Source organism: Syngnathus typhle, linkage group LG15 (assembly GCF_033458585.1).
Source record: "Syngnathus typhle isolate RoL2023-S1 ecotype Sweden linkage group LG15, RoL_Styp_1.0, whole genome shotgun sequence".
NCBI lineage: Eukaryota > Metazoa > Chordata > Actinopteri > Syngnathiformes > Syngnathidae > Syngnathus > Syngnathus typhle.
Genome location: NC_083752.1, coordinates 8,187,254 through 8,210,960, shown reverse-complemented (window position 1 = coordinate 8,210,960; position 23,707 = coordinate 8,187,254). Strand labels below are relative to the sequence as shown.

At 42.7% G+C, this 23,707-nt stretch overlaps 2 protein-coding genes across 2 annotated transcripts in view; both read left to right on the top strand.

Moving 5' to 3' along the window:
- The window catches only part of nlgn2b (neuroligin 2b), a 39,735-nt gene extending 32,754 nt beyond the window's left edge, over positions 1-6,981 (top strand). Inside the window, exons 8-9 of the mRNA XM_061300135.1 lie at positions 261-627; positions 1,778-6,981. Coding sequence (XP_061156119.1) covers positions 261-627; positions 1,778-2,705 — 1,295 coding nt within the window. The 3' untranslated portion in view covers positions 2,706-6,981. The remainder of the gene's footprint in view (positions 1-260; positions 628-1,777) is intronic.
- A 2,972-nt stretch (positions 6,982-9,953) lies between these two features.
- kdm6bb (lysine (K)-specific demethylase 6B, b) lies at positions 9,954-23,130 on the top strand. The gene is made up of 22 exons (XM_061299522.1): positions 9,954-10,111; positions 11,775-12,057; positions 13,596-13,632; positions 13,801-13,924; positions 14,133-14,195; positions 14,393-14,612; positions 14,720-14,965; positions 15,037-15,186; positions 15,248-15,526; positions 15,607-17,714; positions 17,793-17,919; positions 17,987-18,092; positions 18,413-18,618; positions 18,734-18,912; positions 19,004-19,072; positions 19,140-19,288; positions 19,401-19,515; positions 19,593-19,780; positions 19,890-20,031; positions 20,150-20,276; positions 20,355-20,525; positions 20,610-23,130. Exons 4-22 carry the CDS (start codon positions 13,806-13,808, stop codon positions 20,631-20,633), a joined length of 4,788 nt encoding a protein of 1,595 aa, XP_061155506.1. The 5' UTR covers positions 9,954-10,111; positions 11,775-12,057; positions 13,596-13,632; positions 13,801-13,805; the 3' UTR covers positions 20,634-23,130.
- Positions 23,131-23,707: the final 577 nt, after the last annotated feature.

The following is a 23,707-nucleotide window of genomic DNA, read 5'->3' as shown; positions in this document are numbered from 1 at the left end:
CTCAGATGAATTATTGACTATTTGTTTATGAGCTTGTTTTATTAACTCACTGAGTGCGGTATTACCTGACTTCATTCGGTTCCCCCTCACCGAGTGTCAATGCTTGTTGGCATTTACATGACCTGTGATGGACTTACAACGAGGCTCCGGCTCTTTTGTCAGACTCCACCTACCATAAATGGCGCAAATCCTGTCACACACCTTGATCCATTATTCCCCACTTTGTTCATTTTAATGAATGATGTTTTGTTTCCTCCCAGGTAAAGATATTCTGAGGGAAACCATAAAGTTCATGTATACAGACTGGGCTGACCGGGACAACAGTGACATGCGGAGGAAGACCCTCTTGGCTCTCTTCACAGACCACCAGTGGGTGGCTCCAGCCGTAGCCACCGCCAAGCTGCATGCTGAGTTCCAGTCGCCTGTCTTCTTCTACACTTTCCACCACCACTGTCAGACGGAGGCAAGGCCTGAATGGGCCGACGCAGCCCACGGAGATGAGATCCCCTATGTGTTTGGCATTCCCATGGTTGGAGCCACTGATTTATTCCCATGTAACTTCTCAAAGAATGATGTGATGCTCAGTGCTGTGGTCATGACGTACTGGACCAACTTTGCCAAGACGGGGTAAGTGAAATGCAAAATTAATAAAGCACCTCAAAACTCAAAGGCATGCATCTTCTATCAAGTAATGGTTAAAAAAACCTTTTATTTAAATCACATTTTTTTGGTGTTTATGTGAACTACTAATATTCAGATGGAAAGACAATTAAATTCTCTTTTAACGTGTTCTCAACTATAATGATGAATGAGTGCTGCATTTTAAAAGTCGCATTGCAGATTTGTCAATCTGTGAGGATGTTCAGTCTTTGAAGTACCACAATACAGTATATTCGAGTTAGTTAGTATCAATACGCAGTGGGTGTTTGAGGGACACATTTCTATTCAGAGCTTTAGAATTAACGTTAATTAGAAAAGTGTTCAGTTTCAACTTTCTTTATCCGTGTTCAACATCACGCACAGTCCTGATGACTCATCCGCAGCGATAAAATTTGATGACAAATATAATTGCAACATTTTCAACAGTAGACCGGACACAGAGCGAGTTTTGGGGTTTTATGATTTTTGTGAGGATCCCGCCTTGTTTAATCACATGCACAACAAATCAACTAGTGAGAAGCAAGTTGTTTAACATGTGTCCTTTATTCCACATTTAAATGATAGACTACAATATGCACTATCCATCTTGGTAAAAAAAAAAAAAAACATTAAGTAGGTGCAATGATATCGTGCAAAGAGCTACATTTAAAATGTCTGCCTGTGGATACTAGGAGAACACCAAAACAGTTTTACGGTAGGCTATAGTACCATAAATGTATTATTTAGTTTGTTGCAGTGATTGCGCATTGTGCATCTCATCTGGGTAGATCAAGTGTAGGTTCACAGCTGGCATACCACCACAGTTACATATGCACCCCCTAGGAAGCATTCTAGGGGTGTGAGCACCCCCGGTGAAGAACCACTGCATTAGAGGCAAATTAAATTGTTAAAAGATGAGGTCAGAAAAGTATTATTGAGGCATCCTGCATGTTCATATTGGAAGAAAGAAAATGGCGTTTCTAACGATGACTCATGCTTGTTAAGACTCATCACTGGTTGGATTTAATATGATTAGTGTTGTAACATCGCTGCAAAGCGTATATGATTTTTTTGAAGTAGCACCTGTGAATACCGCAGTTACAAAAACACGCTCAATCTCCTTAATTCTGCTTTCTAGTGATCCGAACCTACCAGTTCCCCAGGACACCACGTTCATCCACACCAAGCCGAACCGTTTTGAAGAAGTCATCTGGACCAAGTTCAGCTCCAAAGACAAGCAGTATTTACATATCGGCCTCAAGCCGCGCGTCAGAGACAACTACCGGGCCAACAAGGTAGCCTTCTGGCTGGAGTTGGTGCCGCACCTCCACAGCCTCCACAAGCAAATAATCAGCTCCATCACCACCCGACTGCCACCCAGGGGGAACAACCACGGTAAGGTCAACCACAACACGGGTACCCACTCCACAAGGCACCCGGTAATCTCCACCTATCCACCTGAGCCGGACGGCTCCGAGAGGCCCCGAAACACTCCCTTCCCTCCGGAGACGAGGGATTACTCCACGGAGCTAAGTGTGACGGTGGCTGTGGGCGCTTCTCTCCTTTTCCTCAACGTGTTGGCCTTTGCTGCACTGTACTACAAACGAGACAAGCGGCACGAACTCATGCAGAGGCGTCACCGCCGCCTGTCCCCCCAGCGCGGCGCCACCATGGGCATGGGCGTCGGCCTCGGAGTCGTGGGGTCCCCGCCGCACAACGACCTGGCCCTGAGCCAGGAAGAAGAGCTGATGTCACTGCAGATGAAGCAGCAAAGAGTGGAGCTGGAGCACGGCACGCCCCTCCCTTCCCGTGGCATCCATGGTGACCTGGAACCCTTGCGGCCCCCGGTCTGCCCGCCTGACTACACGCTGGCGCTGCGGCGGGCACCGGAGGATGTGCCGCTCATGACGGCCAACACCATCACCATGATCCCCAGCACCATCAGCAGTATGCAGCCCCTCCACCCTTTCAACACGTACCCTCCCGTGCCTGCCCCGTCCACCACACCCGTCCCCAGCCACAGCAACAATGCCTTGCCACACCAACACTCCACCACTCGCGTATAGGACCCGGCACAACCTCTGCGGCCCCTTTGTAGGCGCACCCCATACATTGCCCGCCACCCTCATCATGCTCTACACTTCTTTACTAGGTGTTTTTCATGAAGCCCTTGAATAAAGCTGCAGTTTGTAAGATTTTAAGCAGTGACAAATACCTCGATAAAGTAGTCGTAGTCACAGTCACGGTTGGGTCGACTGTGATTGCTGAGAGACAACCAATGGCAAATAACGTTGTGCATTAAAATCTTATTCTTCCGCTTGCTTTACTCACTAGCCCCGGCCATCAGCACTCCAGGACTCAAAAGTGTTCGGCTGATTATTTCTTTAGCCTAAATTTAGTGTTCCGAGTCCCGTTTTCTTTTTTTTTCGAAAATTTAAGGTAAACTAAGGACACCAAAAGACATGATGCCGTGGCATTGCTTTTAAGCGCTTAGTAGGCTACTAATCAGATTGCTCTGATGTCAACCCCGCGCCACTCGCTGCCTATCGGGGACATTTTTTCATGAGCATTATCATTATGTGCGGTGATATCTCAACTAGATACAGGCCTCGATTCATTTCTCTCATGTCAACTCAGCATTCACATGGAATTTATGAGCGCAGTCTTTGTATTCTCCTGCTAATTTCAAACATAGCTAATAGCACAGCCATTTGCCATCACATTCATACGACACAATAGAACGTTAGTTTTATTTTCTTTCAGCTCAAAAATGAAATATGCAGAAATGTGAGGTGGATGAAATCGGTGCAAGGTTCAAGCACTTACTAAATATTTAATCAGATCACTCTGATATCATCACTAGATTCAGATTCAAGAGTTTTTATTCTACTATATTTTATTCTACACTATGCTGCTCACAGCGCCTGACGGTCATAGTGAACGGTATTTGGGGATCGCTATGATTGGGAGTGATGTCTTTTACCAGTCTCATAGTCCTCGATTCATTGCATTCTTAGTGAATTCAGCTCTGCATTTACGTTGCATATTGTAACTTCTTGTTTTTCGTTCTACTATGCTGAAAAAAATTAATCATGGTAATAGCGTAGCCATTTGCCAATGCACAATTTAACCAAAAACACCAACATGAGGGTCAATGAAAGATTATTTTACCCAATATTAGACAGGATGGGTTAACTACTTCAATGTATTGTCTTAATTTGCCGGGTGACAGCATTTCTCTGCAATGACATGCAATTTCTTTGCACATTTTTAGTTGCTGAAGTCTTCATGGGTTTATCATAGGTCAAAAGAATTTCTTCACTGATGAAGTGCAAAACGCATGAGCTTTGCCAGAGACAGTATATGCCCAAACACTCTGTCTGTCACGAGCCAGTGGTTTCTTGAAATTTACAAATTGCAGCTTTAAGGCCCAATCTGGAAGTGAGACTTGGTGACGTGGGTTCAACTAGATGCTCCAACAGCTGCTACTGTGTTTTATGGGAAATATTTGACGGGGCTGAGACAAGAATTTTTGAAAAAAATGGCATTGGGGTTAAAATGGAATTTTCTGTCTCAGTCTTGGATATGTCATTTTGATATTTCCAGATTGGGGCTTTAACTTTTGGGTAGTACAAGGAAGTAAACATAATCAGTCTGTGGGTTGTAACCTGGAATTCAGGCTGCCCATTATAGTCATTACATCTCGTCCACAATGGCTCTGCTCATGTTCACTTGTTTATTTGTTTCTCTTTAATTATGTGTGTCTCTGACCCCCCCCCCCCCACACACACACACACACGACACACACACGCACACACACGCACACACACAAGCCTCCAACCCATTTCACTCTTTCCATTTCTTTGCTGCCTCATCGCATCCGCCCCCTCTTTCATTTCATTAATCCATTAACATAATGGCTCTTTCCTTTTTCATGCAATTCCATCAAGACTCGGTTTCCCTTTTGGAGTCTTTTATACAAAAAAAAACGCAAATGTAAATGATGTATTATTGATAAATTGTAAGGACATGAATGGGGGGGAAAGATATTCTGATATCTCATTTTTACCAGCATTCTTGGTGCCAAGTACTGTGATAAAGTTCCTCTCTCGCTGGCATCCAATGGACTGCCCGGAGAGGTCCACGCTGACTGTATCTTAACTGAAGGAATTACCATCATAAAAGTGCCAACCTTTTCATTTTTGTTTTTGACAAACACACACACAACTGATCCACTGTGGCTGGTCTCTTCTTTTAAAAGATGAAAAAAAAGTATTTTAAAATTCAGTATATCCTAATTTAAGAAAAGAAGATGGAGTTTGCTTAACTACATTGCATGATGTTTCTCCTTGAGATTGTGGACCGGAACATTATTTTTTTTTTTTTTAATGAGTTTGGCTACATGACTTCATAGATATTTTTTTTAAAACAATTTTCTTCTTTCAAAATCAGCTGCACTTTGTGGTACTTTGAAAAATATTAAAATGTTAAGAGATGAATATTGTTAAAATTATAACAGAGTAAATAATTCCTCTTATTTTTTTTTCAAATCCTAAAACAGAGGCTGTGCCCCATTCCCACAACGACTTATCCCTCAAGCCTCTTTTTGTTTATTTTGCACTTTCTCTTATCTTTTGCCAACAGTAATGTTTGCACAGTCACCATCTCTGAATGACATGTGAAGAAAACACTTTATGTTCCAGGAAATAAAAAAAAGAAACTTGACATGGTCTACATTAGATTTGTGGATGTGACCAACATTAGCCACATGCTTTGCGTGTTTGAAAACTGCCTGACACCTATCTTCTTACCTCCTTTGTTGCTTTCCTCAACCAAGCGGGAGAATGAGATCTATTTATGATGGTGAGAACCTTGCAAAGTGCATTTTACATCACTTGCAGACCTGAATATGGACAGTTCTGAAGAAAACCCATTGACATTGAAACTGGACTGAATTGTGATTCAGTGATGTGATGGTGAATTAGCTTGTCACCGCAATCAATGCACAGAGGGTGTGTTTTTAAAAAGCTGGTTTAAAAAAAACTTTAATGTTAGGCATTACTCATAGTACAAAATCAACGGGAATGGGATTCTCTCACTGTAAATGTTCTGCATCCTGTGAGCTGAAGATAACACATGGGAGCCCAGGACTGCCATTCCTTACAGGACTTGAGAGGACAAAAAAAAAAGAAAAAAAAAGAAAGATACAAAAACCAACATACGGACAAAACTGTACATTTTTTAAATGTAAGAGGACAAACTGGGATTTGTAAATATTATTTGTTGTTTGGTTTTGATTGACTGGCCGAACTTTCTGTTTGTGACAACAGGTGCAAAGTTTAGATGATTTACTTCATTTTAGCTCTTGTGTATGTTTAATTTGTCTTTTCTTCTAGAGCTCCTGAGCAAATTCCCTAAGGTTATGGGCACACGAGTAGCCTGCCTTTAAAGCAAAAAAAGGAAAGAAAAGAAAATTGACAAAAGTTCAGGTCAGTATCAACATGAGAAGGAGCTCAGGTAAGCTTTCATACTGTAGTAATCAAACTGCGTATGACGGTTCAAGGAATTACATCGAATTATCCCATCAGTTGTGAAGACGGCTTTTGAATCAAAGAACTCCTTTCATTGGTTGGGAAGCCAAAGAACAGATGACGGAAATGAGTCAGAAAAGAAGAGATAAGGCGGATATTTGAAATGTCCTCCAAACAAACCATGGCATATTATCTGTGATGCTGTTGGGTTTAATTGTTAGTGTTTCACATTGTCTTGAATTGTCATACGGTATAACCTGTCATTAGAAGGTTGTAAAATGTGTGATGCCCTTTCAGGATCTTTCCATAGTGATTGGTTTGCTTATCTTTTGCAATTTTGTCTGCACAATGTTTATAGGTTGGTTCAAAAGATCCTCATAAGTTTGTCAGGAGTTTGTTTGTATTGGCCGCTCTTTTAAAGTGACATAAGGGAAGGATGTACAAGGTCAACGGGAAATGGAAGCACACTCACCAAGTTTACATATTTACACAGTTTCGATGTTGGCATTTGGTAGTGAGAAGGTGGGGAGCGTTAAAAATGTGGCAATTTATTTCTAGTAGTTCAACATTTGTTGCTAGACTGGTAAAAAAAAAAAAAAAAAAAGAAGAAGAAAGCTTGCACCTGTTTGTCTTGTTTATTTAGTCTGATTCAGTAACATTGCTTGAAGCTCCAGATACTGTGAGAGAGCATCATGACCACACAGGGGTTGAAATAATTAAAGTTAATATTTCTATTTCAAATAGAGGCTATTACACACTGTATGTTGTGTATCTGAACTGGAAAACATTAAAAACGAACATTGTTAAACAAGTTCTTTGCCATCATCCTTTTTGTGACATTGTTAATAAGTAAATTGCAGTAAGACGTACATCCACCCTGAAATATGCTTGAATTTCCCAGATGCCAGGCCCTATAATTAATGTACATTTACATTTGGGGTCTAGACATTATACCCATTCACAACGCTAGATGGCGCCAGATATCTTTAAAATGCTTACCTTAACTCCCCAGTTTGTTTGTTTGTTTGTTTGTTTTGTCTGTATGTCTGTCTGTCTGTCTGTCTGTCTGTCTGTCTGTCTGTCTGTCTGTCTGTCTGTCTGTCTGTCTGTCTGTCTGTCTGTCTGTTTGTTTGTTTGTTTGTTTGTTTGTTTGTTTGTTTGTTTGTTTGTTTGTTTGTTTGTTTGTGTTTGAAAACACAGGACGTGAGACATTCCTTTGTTTTTGCGAGCAAAATGAAAGTAAAGCATTGTCTCGGACCACTCGTTGGCCTCCGAAATATTTACGTCACGTTTTAGAACCGGGACTTTTTATTTATTTATTTATTTATTTATATAGAACCACCAAGTAGGAGGTACCAAAAAATTGACAGGGGTCAATTAGAACCGATGAAGAGATTTGTCCGTGGAAACTGAGCTAAATGTCGAGTGGAGTCGAGTCGAGCCTGGTCTGACAATACATTCATACTTAAATTACACTATAGGTGGTACGGTGGGCCACTGGTTAGCACGTCCGCCTCAGTTCAGAGGGTGCGGGTTTGAATCCATCACCGGCCCTCCCTGTGTGGAGTTTTATTGTTCTCCCCTTGCCTACGTGGGTTTTCTCCAGGCACTACAGTAAACTGGCTGGTCGCTCCAAATTGCCCGTAGGTGTGAGTGCTGATGGTTCGTCTCTGTGTGCCCTGCGATTGGCTGGCAACCGGTTCAGGGTGTCCCCCGCCTACGACCCTCGTGGGGACAAGCAGTACAGAAGATGGATAGATGGATGGAATTGCAGGCTTGTTTTCAATATGTTTTCCATCTGTACCTTGGTCTCCATTGTTTCCTGAATTTGAAATAATTTAACTTTGAAAAAAACCTTTTTGAAATATTGCTGCAATAAGAACTTTAATTAATCCCCCACAGGGTAGATTGACTCCTCATTTATGGATGATGTACACTGCATTCATTTCCTTTGTCTAAACTTCAGCACATTCATCACAAATAGATTATATTGTTCAGATGACTGATGCAGACTTTATTGGCATCATTTTTCTCTTGTGCCCAACCCAATTACTTCTGAAGATAATTATGGTTTTCCTGTAAGCAACGGTGGTACTGCTCATTCATCACTAGATGGCAGTGTACACCAATAATTCAAGGTAATTTTGCTCTATTGCAGTGTGCAACCAGTTTTTTAATTGCTTGTATGCAAAAAGAAATCTGTTACAATTTAAAGCATTTCGTGGTGTTTTCAAGCAAAGCAGCTATATATAGAGAGAGAGTTATTGTTAGAGCATTGTTATTCACCCAACCATCAACCATCTTGCCTTTCAAATCAAATCTGGGGTTAGAGCAATCAGAACTAATGTAGTGGTGATGCAGTTATCCGAACAGACATTAGTCCGCTGCCAGCATTTTGAGCATGTAGAAAAAAAACTCATGGGAAATTGACAAAAAGTTGCTATTATAATAATCCTGCATTAATTAATATTCCCCATTTGGCGGCAATGCAAGTGCAGTGTTCGCTGTGGAAAATACTGTGTACAGTAGTACAAATAGTTTCTCTGCACGATTGCATGGTTCATCATAATATAATGTCATTTCAGATGCATTCAATAATACTTGAACTGCAGGGGCATTTTGCCGAAAATGTGTTGTTTTGCTTTGTGAAACCATGAAAAACAGGAATCTAATCTTATCAACAAACAAATCTGGATTATTGGCTGACCAATTGATGAATTAATGTTTGACTACCTTGGTTACAGATTTCACAATTAGATTCCTACTAATTCAATCTTTTTTTTCCTGCAGGGATCCAGAGAAGATGCAGCGTGGAGGCGCACATTAACCCAGCAGGGGGCCACATACAACACGTATTTGGGCTTTAGAAGCAGTCCGCGTTAGTTCTGCACCAAAGATTGCTGATTGGTCCGAATAATCACATGACTTTTGGTAAAACCCAATAGGGATTGAGCGGATCCAGACTGTTGCTATGGCATTTCACAGACAGCTGCTAGCATTTAGCCTCCCTCTGCATTTCATCCTGTTTTTTCGCACTCTCTCACTGAGCACCACCGGCACTATCGACGCCCTGACAATTTTACGACTCAAGGTGGATGAAATGAGAGTGGGGACGGCGGGTGGTCCCTTTACACATAATCCAGGGGACTAAGTACCACCCCCTATTCCCCCCTCCCCTCTGTTCTGTCATGCGGATTCAGGAAGCACTCGCAGCCCTTCCCATCTGTTGAGATGGTCTGTCGAAAATGGCCGAACCATGAATACTACATCACGAACACACGAGAGTGAAAATTATTCATGAATTAATATTGAATGTCAGTCACCCAACTCCCCCTACCTCACCCACTCCACGTATAGAATGTGATGTGTCCAACTCTCACCCGGTGGTTTAGAATCATACAAACAAATAATGGGGAATTAATTCTGATTTAATTTGTGTTCTGATGCAAAATGTTTGAGCAATATCTATCTGCGGCTTGCTGCTGAATGTGTTATAAAGCACATACAATAATGCAAGCTTTTGCAGGGGATGTGGAATATAGTGTATGACATATTTATTTCTCTGTGCTGGCTGTCGTCCAACTCGAACACGCGCACGCACTCACACGCACACGCATACGTACACACAAACACACACACACGCACACTCAAATGAAAGGGCCCCATCCATGCCCCTCCTCCGTTGCCCTCGCTACGCTAGATAGCACACATTCTATCCTCTGATTGGTCATGTCTCGTGGTTGACATCTTTGGCCCGCCCTCTTTGAGTTGCTCGGTGAGCCCAAGCATCTGAGAGCGGATTGGAAACAGGAAGAGGACTGACTAGAGGGGGGAGAAAAGACATGGTGGAGAGGATCGGGTGAGACAAGGTGGTGAGGAGTGAAAGGAGAGGAAAGGGGGTGCAGAAGGGGGGTGTGGACCCTAAGGAAGACAAATAGGAGGTAAAAGTCGACTGCACACCGGCAACTTGATCGTGTTGATTTTTGCCTATGCATTTTAGACAGACAGTTTACATTGTGCATTGTAGTAGAGCTACTGGCGTCCGCACGTAAGTGTATCTGCATTCGTGCATTTCCATGTACCTGTTTGCATTAGACCAGTTTCTTCGAGTCTTTTTTTGTGTGTGTGTGTGTGTGTGTCTTTGTCATTGTCCTGGGAGACACTGCAGTGTGCTGCACATTCAGCACACATGCAATGTATTCTCACATCCAGAAAATCTTCAATTTTGAACCTGGTGCTGGCTTGTTGAGTCCTCAACTATTGTAGCTTTAAACTGTTAAACTAAAAGTGTAGCAAAATGAGTGCAATACCTGTTGTAGCCCAATTAACATTTATCCATCCATCTATCAGCCTTCTCACATACCTATCACTCCTCTCCTTCCCATTGATGTAATGCCTCCTTGCATGCCAGCTCTCTGATGTGCTCACACAAACACGTGCACGTGCATCCTCCGATGAACCTGTTAAACCTGTGTCATTGTCTGGATTACATCAAATTTTGCACTATTGGCATCAGACACCCCTTCTTCTCACTCTTGACCTTGCTTTGGTACATTCCAGTACCCCTCAGAGAGACGTGCTTTATGGAGCATACACCGGGAGAGGCTGCCATTATAGAAGGGGATACAGCAGAGGGAGGAAATCTAGCCTGCTGGTTATTTTTAGAAATGGCATTGATATTCGCCTCCTACTGTACATTCTCCCAATTGGCTGCTGCGCTTTTTTTTTTTTTTTTTTTCAACTGGCAATACAGTGTGTGCGATATCTGGGGCGGACTGTCTGTCTCGTCCATGCCAGTGCTGACTGTTGCAGCTTCTCGCGTTGTCTCCATCTGTTCTCTTGGTGTCTGCTTCTTGTGTTAGCAACCCTGGAAGTCACAAGAGACGGTCCTAGTCTGGTGCAGACCATCCTTCCTTTTATGGTATTGGATCACAGTTAGCCTTCCTGCATTCACACACACACGAGCAGTTGCACACAGCTCTCTCTCTGTAAGAGATGCATGTTCGTATGCAGTGTTGCACCGCAACAAGCGAGCATTGTGAGAGGATTGCCTGAATTGTTCTAACAGGAAAGGATTAACAAAGACATTTCAAGCAGATCATCAGATGATCAGTGGAAAATCTTTCTACCAACTGTACCATTCTCCATCAGATCAATGTCATTACCCAGCACTCGGTCCAAATCGCCTATTCTCCTAGCTGTAGGCCTTACTATCAACCTTAGGCTAAATTATCACTGGTTGCCAGGGATACAAGAACACATTGTGTAGGGGAAAAAAGGGAGGAGTGTGGAATCAAGATAGACATAAAGAGGAATTGTGAGGGGCAGCCATTCTGGCAAGAAAAGTAAGCATCCTAAATCAAAGTTATGATTGTAGCAAAGGCAACAATAAAGGCAAAGTCATGTGGGGGAAAGAGACAAGGATGCTTTTCCATCTGTCAAAAAAGAACCACCACTCTATCCCTCTTTTGCCCTTATTCTGCATTTGTAAGATCGTTGTGTATGGACGTGATTCAAAAGATGCACCGTGCTTTATTTGATACAATAAACCACCAACTGACAATGGTATTTCCTCACTCTGTCTGCTCTGTGTGTCTTTGCCAGATAGTGGAGGGGCGAGCATGTCTATTTAAAGGCAGCTGGACCGGTCTACTCTATTTGCTGTTTTGGATTGACTGACTGACTGACTGACTGACTGACTGACTGACTGACTGACTGACTGACTGACTGACTGACTGACTGACTGACTGACTGACTGACTGACTGACTGACTGACTGACTGACTGACTGACTGACTGACTGACTGACTGACTGACTGACTGACTGACTGACTGACTGACTGACTGACTGACTGACTGAGAGCCCATCTCCTCTTTTTCACTGCAAGGTAAAGGTGCACACTTTGAAGCCTGTACATGTCTTCACAATCATTTATTTCAACTTTAGGTGCATTAGAATGGAATCTGCTACTGCATCATCTTTAGTTACACAGATTTTGGTATACTGCATGGCCGAATGTTGATATTGGATCAGAGTTCGTTCAAGGTTGCAAACAGTCACAAAGACTTTAGCCAAATAGTATGTTCTGAGCGCCACTGCTAGTCTAAGCAGTAAGCACAATATTCTGATGTAATATTGAGTTATACAGTGCATTGCAATCTTCCGTGCTGACTCTGTTTGTGTTTTTCCGACTGAGCGGTATGCTCCACTTTCCTAACGTAACCCCTCGTTGCACGTGACATCATTTGGGCCTCAGAGCCAAATTCCAGATGTATGGAGTTAACCCTGCGCAGATGGGTTTAATATTGGTCGCACACACAACGCTGTTGTGTTGAGTCAAAGTAGAGCTGATGGTCAGCCCCAGACAGCCCCCCCCCCCCTCGACATCTCTGTAACAAGAGTGTGCATTCCACTGTGCAATAGTGAGGCTACAAAACAGATGGGACTATTTGTAGTCTGTGTATATTCCTTAAATCCTTTCAAGTTTAAAGAGTTGTAAGATGTGTTTTATTTTCTTATCTGGAAACCAAATCATCCCACAAAATAAGAAAACAAAGCTTGTTATGAATTAAGACCAGACATCTGCTACTAGTGTCACACAATTTGCGTTCAGTTGGCATGCAATGATTTGTTAACAGTGAGTGAGCTTTTGTTCAATTACACTTGGTACCAAAAAAGTTGAAACAAGGTCAACGTGATGAACACTTAATTTACAGGAAGCTTATGTTCTTCATATGAGAGGATCACAGTGACTTAGTAGGCATGTTTACTTAGCATGTTGTTGTCCCCCATACGGCGCCCCACCCATTTCAGACAGCAATCACACATACACACTGAATGTCATAATTACATGTGGATGGTAACAGATTGATGAATTATGCTTTGCCGTCTTTCTTATCCAACAATAAATCTAAATGAAATGGTCTTTACGTGGCCTAAAACCAAAACAGTAAAAGACGTCTGGCTTTCAGTTGCTGTAGCAACTGGGTAGAAATTGACTCTTGAAGACCTTCCTCACTTACCTCATTTGCCATACACTGAGGCTTGTAATGCATGGCTGCACAACACTATAGGCATACTCTAGTCTAGGCAAATGTGGATGGAAAATCCTTCACCGCTGAAGGAATTGCCTACAAGTTGCACAGCTGGGTATGAAAGCATATACGCAAGAAACCACGACGACTACAGATTTATTTATTTTTTCATGTCAGCAACAATGAATGCAGTCAGCAAAAATATGAGATGCTTGTAGAGAATAATGGGACTCAGCAGCAATTGTATTTAATTATAGAGGGGGGAAAAATGTCTGACACGAATAGTAAACCCAAGCCCACCCCCCCTAAAATGAGTATGTATGATGATCAAGCAAGTAAAAAAAAAAAAAAATCTTGTAAGTTCTCACCGAATCGTGTTTTGTCTGTTCAGGGTTGAAGTGGAGGGATTCTCGAACACAGACGGACTGGTAATCACAGACTTTTTACTTTTATTGAAGTGCTTTGTGTGTCTTTAGAGAGATGTTCTAGTCGTAATACTACATGCATTGCTTTTATAGTTCTCCAGCAAAATCACTGTACACATTTGGTATTTTACAGTATGGTACAAATTATGGCAACTAACTTGTCTGTTGCAGGCTGCATGTATCACCCGGCAGAGCTGTACTTGGGCCGTAAAACATGGCACCCCTTTCCAGATGGAGGACCAAACCGAGGACAATGGGCCTCGGTAAACAGTTGGCCTTGGAGCCAAACACAAAGGTCAGCAACAGCACAACAGTACACACAGACATTGAAATCTCATTGTTAAGGTATAGTTGATTTGTTTCTCCCTGATATAAACCATTAGTTAGATTGAACTTTGTATTGTATTACACCACTGTTATTATTGTGTCATGTGTGTTAACTCACTAAGCAACTGTGGCTTTATTACCTGAATATGTAGCAGTTGTATCTATTGCCACTACAGATGCAGTGGAGGACGCTTTCCATCCGATCATCCCACCTCACCGTCAAGTCGTCAATGTAACAGGTGAAGAATGAAAATAGTCAAACACTCACCTGGCACCCTCCATTAGATGTTTCAATATGAAATGGCAACTGTACACAGATATGGACAGTCACCTTGTATTCATAGGCTAAATTCTTTAATCTTGTTTAAAGCAAGTTTTACTATGTTACAAGTTCAATTATTCCAAAGCATAAAAAGACGTTTGTTTGTTTGCCAAGGGGGGAACGAACACTTGACTATGCCCAAGACAAGGGTTCCTCCAAGGGGCACAGGCCGTCTCTACATGCTTGGGATGGTAAAGAACAACCATTTGAAGGCCAGAACTGGCATCACAACTCTGTGCGCTCATTCCACAACCGAACTGGCACCAACAATGGTTATCTAACAAGACCAGGACAACGCTACTCAAACTGGGACAGCAATGTCAGCAACTCTTTGGTGAGGCCTTTAGAAGGGGGGTGTGAAGAAAGTATCTTTTCAAAGGAGTGAATGTTGTTCGTTGTCTTTTGGATGAAAGACTGTGATGTTTCTCTTCTTGGCTCTAGCATGGGAGTCCTCGCCTGCACCGTAACAACAGAGAGCTTCAGCCCCCACCAGAAAGATGGGCTCCCTCAGACTTTCGCAGGACTTTCCCTGGTCGAATGATTCGTGACAGACCAGGGCCTTGGAAACGGCCAGCTTCTCACCAGCGTCCAGACCAAATGCACCAGCATAGTTCAACCCCACAACACCCTAAATCAACAAGGGAAGAATGTCCAGCCAAGAGGAGCCGGGACTCGGGTCCTGATCAGGTATATGGTATTCCCCGTCCACTACCTTCATCTGGCATGCTTGTCTGAAAGGATGATGCTCCTCTGTTTAGTCATCTCATCCTGGATCAAGGCATTTAGTTGCCTATCCACCATCCCCACCTCGCCACCACCGTTGTAAGCAAGATAACTGGAAGCCCCTTCATGTCAGGGCAGGTCCGAGCCGCCCCTCTGACCACAGGACCTCAACAACACAGCAACAGGTATACTGCCTTACTTATTCAAAACTGTACGTTATCTCAGATTGTCTTCCTTCTGATGCAGGAGACCTCGAAATCACGCGCTGGAGGACAAAGTTTTTGCAACCGTGACTTAACAGTCGAAAACCAGGCTTGCAGCAGCAAGGCTTCACATCTAGGAAACGGTTATCGGAAAATTTCTTCACCAGCAGAACACACCCGTGTGCCTTACAGCCAGCAAAATCCTCATCACCACCAACAGCGGCACACTCACCACCTCGGAGCTGAACAGCACAAACCTCTGACGCACCGCCTTGAGAAGGAAGAGGAGGACTCGAGGAGTTATCTCCGCAAGCAAAGCACAGTACGAAATTGTTCATTTGAATTTGGTGAGTATTACTACATTGGCAATTTAACATCCGTCCATACGTATTTACTCTGCAGGACATTGAGCGTAACACAAGAGGCATTTCAAGAGAGCCAGCCATCTTCAGGTCTCCTGCAGAAGAGTCTCCTACCTACTACTCCATTCATTGGAAAGATTCCGCTCACAGTCGACGCGTTAGCCCACCGTTGCACAAAACAGCTCATAGCAGTCAGCAATGTAGCCCTGGCCTCGGTGGGCAATCAAAAGTCCAGGGAAGTCCCACTCCCAAATCAAGGCTCTGCTCAACCTCCATTCCATCACATACATCTCCGGCCGGTCCAAAATCCAGGTTTTCAGATGTCAAATACAAGAGGACCTCACAGCTTCTCTGCTTGTCTCCCCACAGCAGCTCAAGAATAAACAAGCTAGAAAAGGAGTCTGAAGTCCCAAGAACCATCCAATGCATACAAAACGAGAAACTGATGAAAAGGGAGAGAAGGGAAGATGTCACAAAGGCAAACACAAAAGCCGAAGACCGAAAGAAACGCAAGAAAAAAGAACGAAAATTAGGTGAGAAAAAAAAGAAAAGGCATAAGGCGGCGAGGAAAGAAATGAAAATATCCCCGAAAGCTCAAAAGACAGAGAAGGAAACTTGCGGCTCCTCTCTTATTTGTAACTCTTCAGTGGAGGAGCGTCTTTGCGCTGGTCCTTCTTTTCCTACTCCTCCGCAACCTTTGGTCCCAAATAAGCAAGAAAACTTACTCCTCACAAAAGCCAGCTCCAGCCCGACCACTTCTTCATCACAATCAGAAGGAGCACTAAAAGCAAAACCGAAAGACGCTCTATTGTCGCTTTTTTGTCAAGCCCTAGAACCTCTCAGGGCAGCATCTTCTGCGAGTGTTGAGCCGTCAGGGCAAGGTGGTCTTCTCCATGCTCCAGATCTCCAGCCTGTGGCTGTGATTGGACAAGGAGAAGTGGGAGACAACCTTGCTAACACTCCTCCTGTACTCAGCTGGCAGGGCTCACCAGTGTCCGATGTTGCAGAGGATGAAGACGAGCTCGAAAAGCCCCAACCCAGCCCCACTGTGTGTTTTTCCCCTCCGCCTGTTGAAGACGAGAATATTCACAGTGTGTTTAAGGAGTCTGTTGAAGGTAAACTGGCGGATTGTTCAGAAGCCCGTGATCCACAAAGTTCAAATCATTTACTTGAAGATGAAAAGAAGAAAGAAATTCCAGAAAAATCAACGTCTCCCCAGCATGAGCTTCACCATAAAGCAGGTCTGGATGATGTCTTCAAGAGCCTGGCCACTTTTCTCAGTGGCCAGAGGACTGCATGTCGAGGAGGTCCCTTTGGGGGTTCTCCTGCTTTGACCGCCAACGGGGTTAAGGTTGCTTCTTCTCTTGCGCTGGGACCAGATATGAAATGTCACCAGGAGCAAGATTCTGCCCTCATGTCACCTCCAGCATCCTCCTCAGAAACCAATCATCAGCCTGATTCACATTTCCAAAAGACAGTTGAGTGCGAGCCCATCACAGAAACCTCCACAAGCAAACGAGAGGAGCCTGATGTTGATATTAAAGAGAAACGAGAGGCTGAGAATGAAGACAGCCAAACCGAAAATGACGTCTCTCTTTTGGACCACTCACTGAGTGCAGAGCTGAGAGTGACCACCACTCACAGCACCTCTTTGAACCATCTCCTTGTCTCAAACAAAGATAAGAGACCAAAGAGCAAGGAGAGAGATCACCAGGTCCGGCCCAAAGTTAAGACAAAGAAAGAGAAAAGCCGCAAATATACAAACAGACAACACAAATCAAAAATCACAAATCCCATCAAAGATGTGCCCAAAAAGAGAGTGAAACATGAAAAAGCTAAAGGAAACATCATAAAGTTTAAAGACGGTGTCAGTGCGCTTGGAACTGCCGTATCATCATCGACATCATCTGATATGAAAAGATCAAGCTTGTTGGCAACTAAATTATGCACCGCTACACCATCTCCCGTTGACCCACTCAAGCGCAAAATGTTGTCAATGGGCTTTACTAAGGAGCTGAAGGTCCTTTTGGTGAAAATGAAAACCGATGGTACACACTCGTTTAACACAGCAGAAGCCGAAGAGCAAAAAATCCCACTTTGTCAGATCAACATCCAAAACACAGGTGCCCAGGTTGTGAGAGCTTGCAAGTAAGTAATCACCCAAAGAAGATTGTATGATCTGAAAGAATCATTCAATACACTTTTGGCTTTGCTCTCTTATCACAGGAGGGCAAAGGTTAAGGAGAAATTTAAGGAGTCATACTTGCTTCCTTCCCTTTCCGTGAAACCTAAACTTTCCATCCAGATTCCCATACCTCGAGAAAAGCTCAACCCTCCAACACCAAGCATTTATGTGAGTAAATAAAGCAGACACATCAATGACAATATCAGTAGTTTCATATCTCTGTTGTTGTTTGCAGTTGGAGAGCAGGAGGGACGCCTTCTCACCAGTCCTGCTTCAATTCTGCACCAATCCCAAAAATGCGGTTACTGTCATCAGAGGCCTCGCTGGCTCTCTCCGCCTCAGTGAGTTTATACACAACACAAATTCGGAGGCTACTGAACCAATAATTGTTCTTTATTCTTTGTCATTAGTGTGTGAAAGTGGGCAAGACATGAAAATCACTGACAACAAAAGGGGCAACATTTGGCTTTCCCAATTAGTCATCTCATGGAAGTTTAACCAGTCATATTTACTTTAAGTGCCGTATGTGTCCAGCTGGCATATATTATATTGAGAAATATAAGATGACCCCCGATCTAAATTGTTAAAGCAGTGTTCACATTTAACTTTTTAGTTGCAAAATATATACTCTTCTTACAATTGTTCTGTTTTTCTCTGTGAGACCTTGGCTTGTTTTCCACCAAATCTCTGGTGGAGGCCAATGCAGAGCATGCTGTCGAGTTGAGGACTCAGGTTCAGCAGCCCGCTGATCAGAACTGGGATTCCCGTGGTTCCACTCAGACGTGGCCCTGTGAGAGCAGCCGCTCACACACCACCATTGCCAAATACGCTCAGTACCAGGCCTCCAGCTTCCAGGAGAGCCTGCAGGTAGACGTTTTTCCTCGGGGCACCCACATAAATGAATACACATTGAACATTTTAGCGTGTCACCTAGCGCGCCGTTGAGAAACCTGCCAGCTAAGCTCATGTAGACGCTTTATAGGAGGAGAAGGAGGGTGAGAACGACGAGGAAGAAGAGCAAGCTGACTCCACAAATGCGGCATCCACCGCTAAAGGATGCGTGACATCGGCAGCCAGCCGTAAAGGCAGCCCGGCCTCGACTGACATAAAAGCCGCTCCTGCACTCCCCTCCGGCAAAAACGCCACTGGCAACACACCCAGGTTAGTAAAAAAAAAAAAAAAAAGGCATCTACTCTCATGATAAAAAAATAAATTAAGAGTTGTCTGACTCAGATTTGTCATTCCTCCCCAGCTCGGAATTAAAGTCGGTTGGCAAGATAATCAAATTTGGGACCAACATAGATCTTTCAGATCCAAAACGGTGAGTTGATCAATTCTGTCCATTTGAATTAGGGAAACATCATGCCGTCTGCCATTTTTGTCTTTAGGTGGAAACCTCAGCTGCAGGAGCTGCTCAAGTTGCCAGCGTTCATGCGAGTGGAGTCTGTCAACAACATGCTCAGTCATGTCGGTCACACAATCTTAGGCATGAACACCGTCCAGCTCTACATGAAAGTTCCCGGCAGTCGGACTCCAGGTCAGTGTGGCTTTCATGTGTCCCTAATTGAGTCTATTTTTGACCTTGTTTTACTGGACAAAAAGGCTGTTCATTCAGAATTGACATTTTGAATGCATTGTTTTGTCCTCAGGTCACCAGGAGAACAACAACTTCTGCTCAGTCAACATTAATATTGGACCAGGTGACTGTGAGTGGTTTGCTGTCCATGAGCACTACTGGGAGGCTATCAACACGTTCTGCGAGAAGTGAGTGAGGAGCCTTGCTTTTAACAGGAGACAACCCATCCTAACGTATGGTTTTCTGAAATCCACTTCTACCTCAGGCATGGGGTAGACTACCTCACAGGGTCCTGGTGGCCAGTTCTGGAAGACCTCTACAGCTCTAACATCCCCGTGTACCGATTCATTCAGAGGCCAGGTGACCTAGTGTGGATTAATGCAGGGACGGTGCACTGGGTCCAAGCAGTGGGATGGTGCAACAACATCGCCTGGAATGTGGGACCCTTAAACGGTGAGTAATGCAAACAAATCCATTGACGAAGCTGCTTGATAGTCATTGTTTTGTCGCAATTAATTTTCACTTTCCTTTCACTGGGCTTGTTTGTTGCCTTGTTTGTTAGCGTACCAATATCAACTCGCGCTGGAGCGATATGAATGGAATGAAGAGAAGAAGGTGAAGTCAATTGTTCCAATGATCCACGTTTCCTGGAATGTGGCTCGTACCATCAAAATCACAGATGAGGACACCTTCAAGATGATTAAGTATGATTTTTTTTTGGGGTGCTATAACCTGTATGGCCCTACAAATAGGTTTTAGGAAACTCTACTGCATGGTAGAAATATGGTGTCGTTGGTCAGCTCTTTGTTCCTCCTCTTCCAGACACTGCCTCCTACAGTCCATCAAGCACATCCAGATTTTGAGGGAGCAATTGGTGGCTTCAGGAAAGAAAATCTGTTATCAGAGTCGTTTGAAGGAAGAGCCGGCTTACTACTGCAACGAGTGTGACGTCAGTTTCTGAACTCGTCAGATTTTTCCCTCAATGTTGTCTGCTGTGTGTGTCATCTACTTGTTGTTATTTGTGCAGTTGGAGGTGTTCAACATGCTGTTCGTGACCAGTGAACACAGCACTAAGAAGACCTACGTGGTGCACTGTGAGGACTGCGCCCGAGCCAAGAGCCCGACGTTGACGGGAGTGGTGGTTCTGGAACAGTATCTGACAGAAGAGTTGATAAAAACTTATGACGGCGTCACACTGGTCAGTTTCATCTCCATGACGTCTGATCATCAGCGCTGTATGTCGGTACCACTAAACCCAAACTTGTTTCTCTCTTTCCTTCAGGCTCCATCACCTTTAGCAAAGTGAAGATGTCGCCATGGCGTCTTTTCAGCCATAACCAAAACCGAGGGCAGCACAAACTGTTCCCGCAAGCACGTTGTGAATCAGCCAATCAACGTTTACTCTGTCGTTTACATCACACAATAAGGTAATAGCTACTCAGCCGATCCAAGTACAGCTCGCTGTCTTCCCCAAACCAGCTGCAGATTGGACTTGAGCATTGAAATAGAATGACTAGAATGGTAATTACCATGGAAGGAAAAAAATAATGGTGAGCACCGCTAGCACTGAAAATCAGGTTATATACTACATTCAACGGACTCTGCTGTGATTCGAAAGCGTCAAGTAGCCAATTTTATGTCTCAATTCAGGTACTTTTATGCAAATTCCGTTTTTTACACCAATCTAGTTATTCTATATGTCCATGAATTTGCTGTGATTCTATTGTACCAGCAGGGGAAACCGCTTCACGCAGGAGGGGTAGCTGATTGTCACATTTTGTCACACCATATTGATATTGATCCCAGTTTGTGTTGAGCTTCAGGTAAACTTGACCATGTTCCTCATACCTGTAAACTCACTGAGGTGCTATTTACGCCAGTCTTATTTATTATTGTCAGATTAGTTAAAAAAAAAAAAAAATCTACCAGCCTGAAAGTACACCACATTGGCCTTGTCTTATGAGAAGTTGTAATTGGAAGCTATGCCAATTTGTTTTTGTTCAGCTCAAAAGAAAAAAAAATTCTCTAAAATACGGGTTTGTTAGAGAACTAAAGTCGCTTCGTTCTTAGTCGTTGATCAAACAGTCAGTATCATCTATGATACACCTAAAAGTAAATGTGGCGTGGATTTTCTATTTTAATTGTTTGTTATGGGAACAGAATCCCCATTTTATACCTCTTTGTGTTTTTGGATGACATGAACATTAATAACTGTACATTGTGAATGACTGTATGGGATAAGAAGTGGAGTGCATAGATGAAGAACAGCAGGAATCACCAATTTTGTTTCTTCCGGTGACTGAAACAAGAAGGCTACCCGTGAGAGTACAGAACTTCACTTATGCTTCTCTTGCATACATGTCCACTAATTACACCAGCAAACAACACAGGATATGTAACAAGAAGTAAGGTCAACTTGAAGTGTCATTGTGTTTCTCAGAAAGCAAATTTTCCGCTCTCTGTAGATCACAAATTTCAATCAGTGTTCTAGTTTTGTACTCTTTTGATACTATATGACAGACCACTGAACTTGGTCCAAGGTTTACTGGTTGCAATTTTAAGACATTTACTTTCCGAGTAATAGTTTTGCAGATTGCATCTGATAATGATTCTTTTTAAATTTCATGAAGTCTCCAACGTGGAGCCTACCAGATTTTGGTCCACTTGTGATTTTCTCACCACTGTTATAATTGTTGACTTTTTCAAGGACTACGAAATACTGTATAATGTGATCAAACTTAAAACGTCTTCTTAAGTTAAGTACAAATTTAAATTGCTCGAGGTTTTATTCCTTTATCTGCATCACAAAATAACGTAAAAATTCAAGTATGGTTTACTCCCTGCTATTATTCCCCTATGCACACCATATCATGTACATAATATTTTCTAGTTTACTTGACTTAAATAGTTCTCTTGAATCTAATTTGTAAATGGTCAAATTTGTCATCCTCAGTCTCTTGTTTTTGTTGCTGTTGGAGGGGGGGGGGGGGGGTTGAAATGTTGAACTTTCCTATCTCACTCACGTTTTAATTACTGCACTGGGAATTTCTTCTTACTTTTATACCTCTTTTTGTTAACAGGATTGCTTTTGGGGAGGGTGCAAGAAAAAAAATGTAAATTGTGACATTATTTATACTGTACATGGAACATGGTTTTCTGAAATATTTATTGCATATCAAATGGTACTCTTTGATGGGGCTACAAGGTATTTTCAAGATGATGGTGAGAGACGGTGGCTTGGAGAAGTGCATGGAGGGGGTCAGTGTAATCCCCTTGGTGCTACACCCCTCTGTGCCCCCTTTCCTGTCACAACACAATGATGATGAATAAGCAGCGATACAACTCAAGCCAACCTGCTGGTGCTTCGAAACATTTCAACAGTTTACTGTAACGCAAATCAAATATTTGTACTGTATTGAACTCCAATACTAATATTGTTTTGTTTACTTTTTCAATTCTGTGAACTTCATAATCTCGTGTGGCTATACTGGTGACTTTATGAGCATTATTAGCTGTAGTTGTAACTCTTGAGACATTTTCAGAGACTTATTGGGATGTGAATTTTAATGGCCAAGGTTTTGTTTTCTGTGTGTGTGTGTGTGTGTTTCTTGTCCTCATTCTTGTTTATTATTTGACAGCTGTAATGTTATTATTTTTGTCTCACAATGTTCAAGTTCTGCTGCACTTATAGTTTCAAATAGAATATGTACAAGAAAACCTGAGCCAGACCTGTCTTAAATCCCTCTGTGATATTTCTGTGATATATTGTATTGTTCAAGACAATAAATTGTTTTGATAAATTATTCAACAATTAAGTAGGAGTTATAATTTATTTCGGAACGATATACTGAAGCAAAACGGATAAAATGTTGTTTTTACTTCTAATTTTCATGGACTTAACTAAAAATAATGCTATCTATTTAATAATAATGCATTTATTCTAATATGAAATCATGTACAGTCACCGCTCACAAAAATGATAAATGTATGAGATCATTTGCTGTCACCACACAAGCATACTCAGTACTCCCGTCATCTATTGTTAACTTAAATTTCCTTCTATTTTTAACATTTACGTCCATCCTGCGGCGTGAAGAAAACAAAATGACTAAAGCTGCACATCTGGACTGGCTGCGGATGCAGCAAGGGATATCCTGGTTCCAAGGACAGGAAAAATGTTTTTCTTCTAACAAGCCTCCCCTAGCACAGCCTTGACAAGGGAACTGCCACATGCACACACACGCACACACACACACACAACTTGGTCATTAATTACAAAACCATCCATAGCGTCCACCTTGTTTTTTTATTTTCTTTAAGACCAACATTGCCTCAGGGTGTCTGTCTACACTTTTTCAAACTAAAAAGGCCCATCTTCTC

What these genes read in the sequence shown, in the direction of transcription:
- kdm6bb (XM_061299522.1), top strand. Translation starts at nt 13,806, where the DNA reads ATGTATCACCCGGCAGAGCTGTACTTGGGCCGTAAAACATGGCACCCC. An exon ending in ATCTCCGCAAGCAAAGCACA is followed by an intron (nt 15,527 to 15,606) that starts GTACGAAATTGT and finishes TTTACTCTGCAG; the next exon opens with GACATTGAGCGTAACACAAG. An exon ending in CGCTGGCTCTCTCCGCCTCA is followed by an intron (nt 18,093 to 18,412) that starts GTGAGTTTATAC and finishes TTTCTCTGTGAG; the next exon opens with ACCTTGGCTTGTTTTCCACC.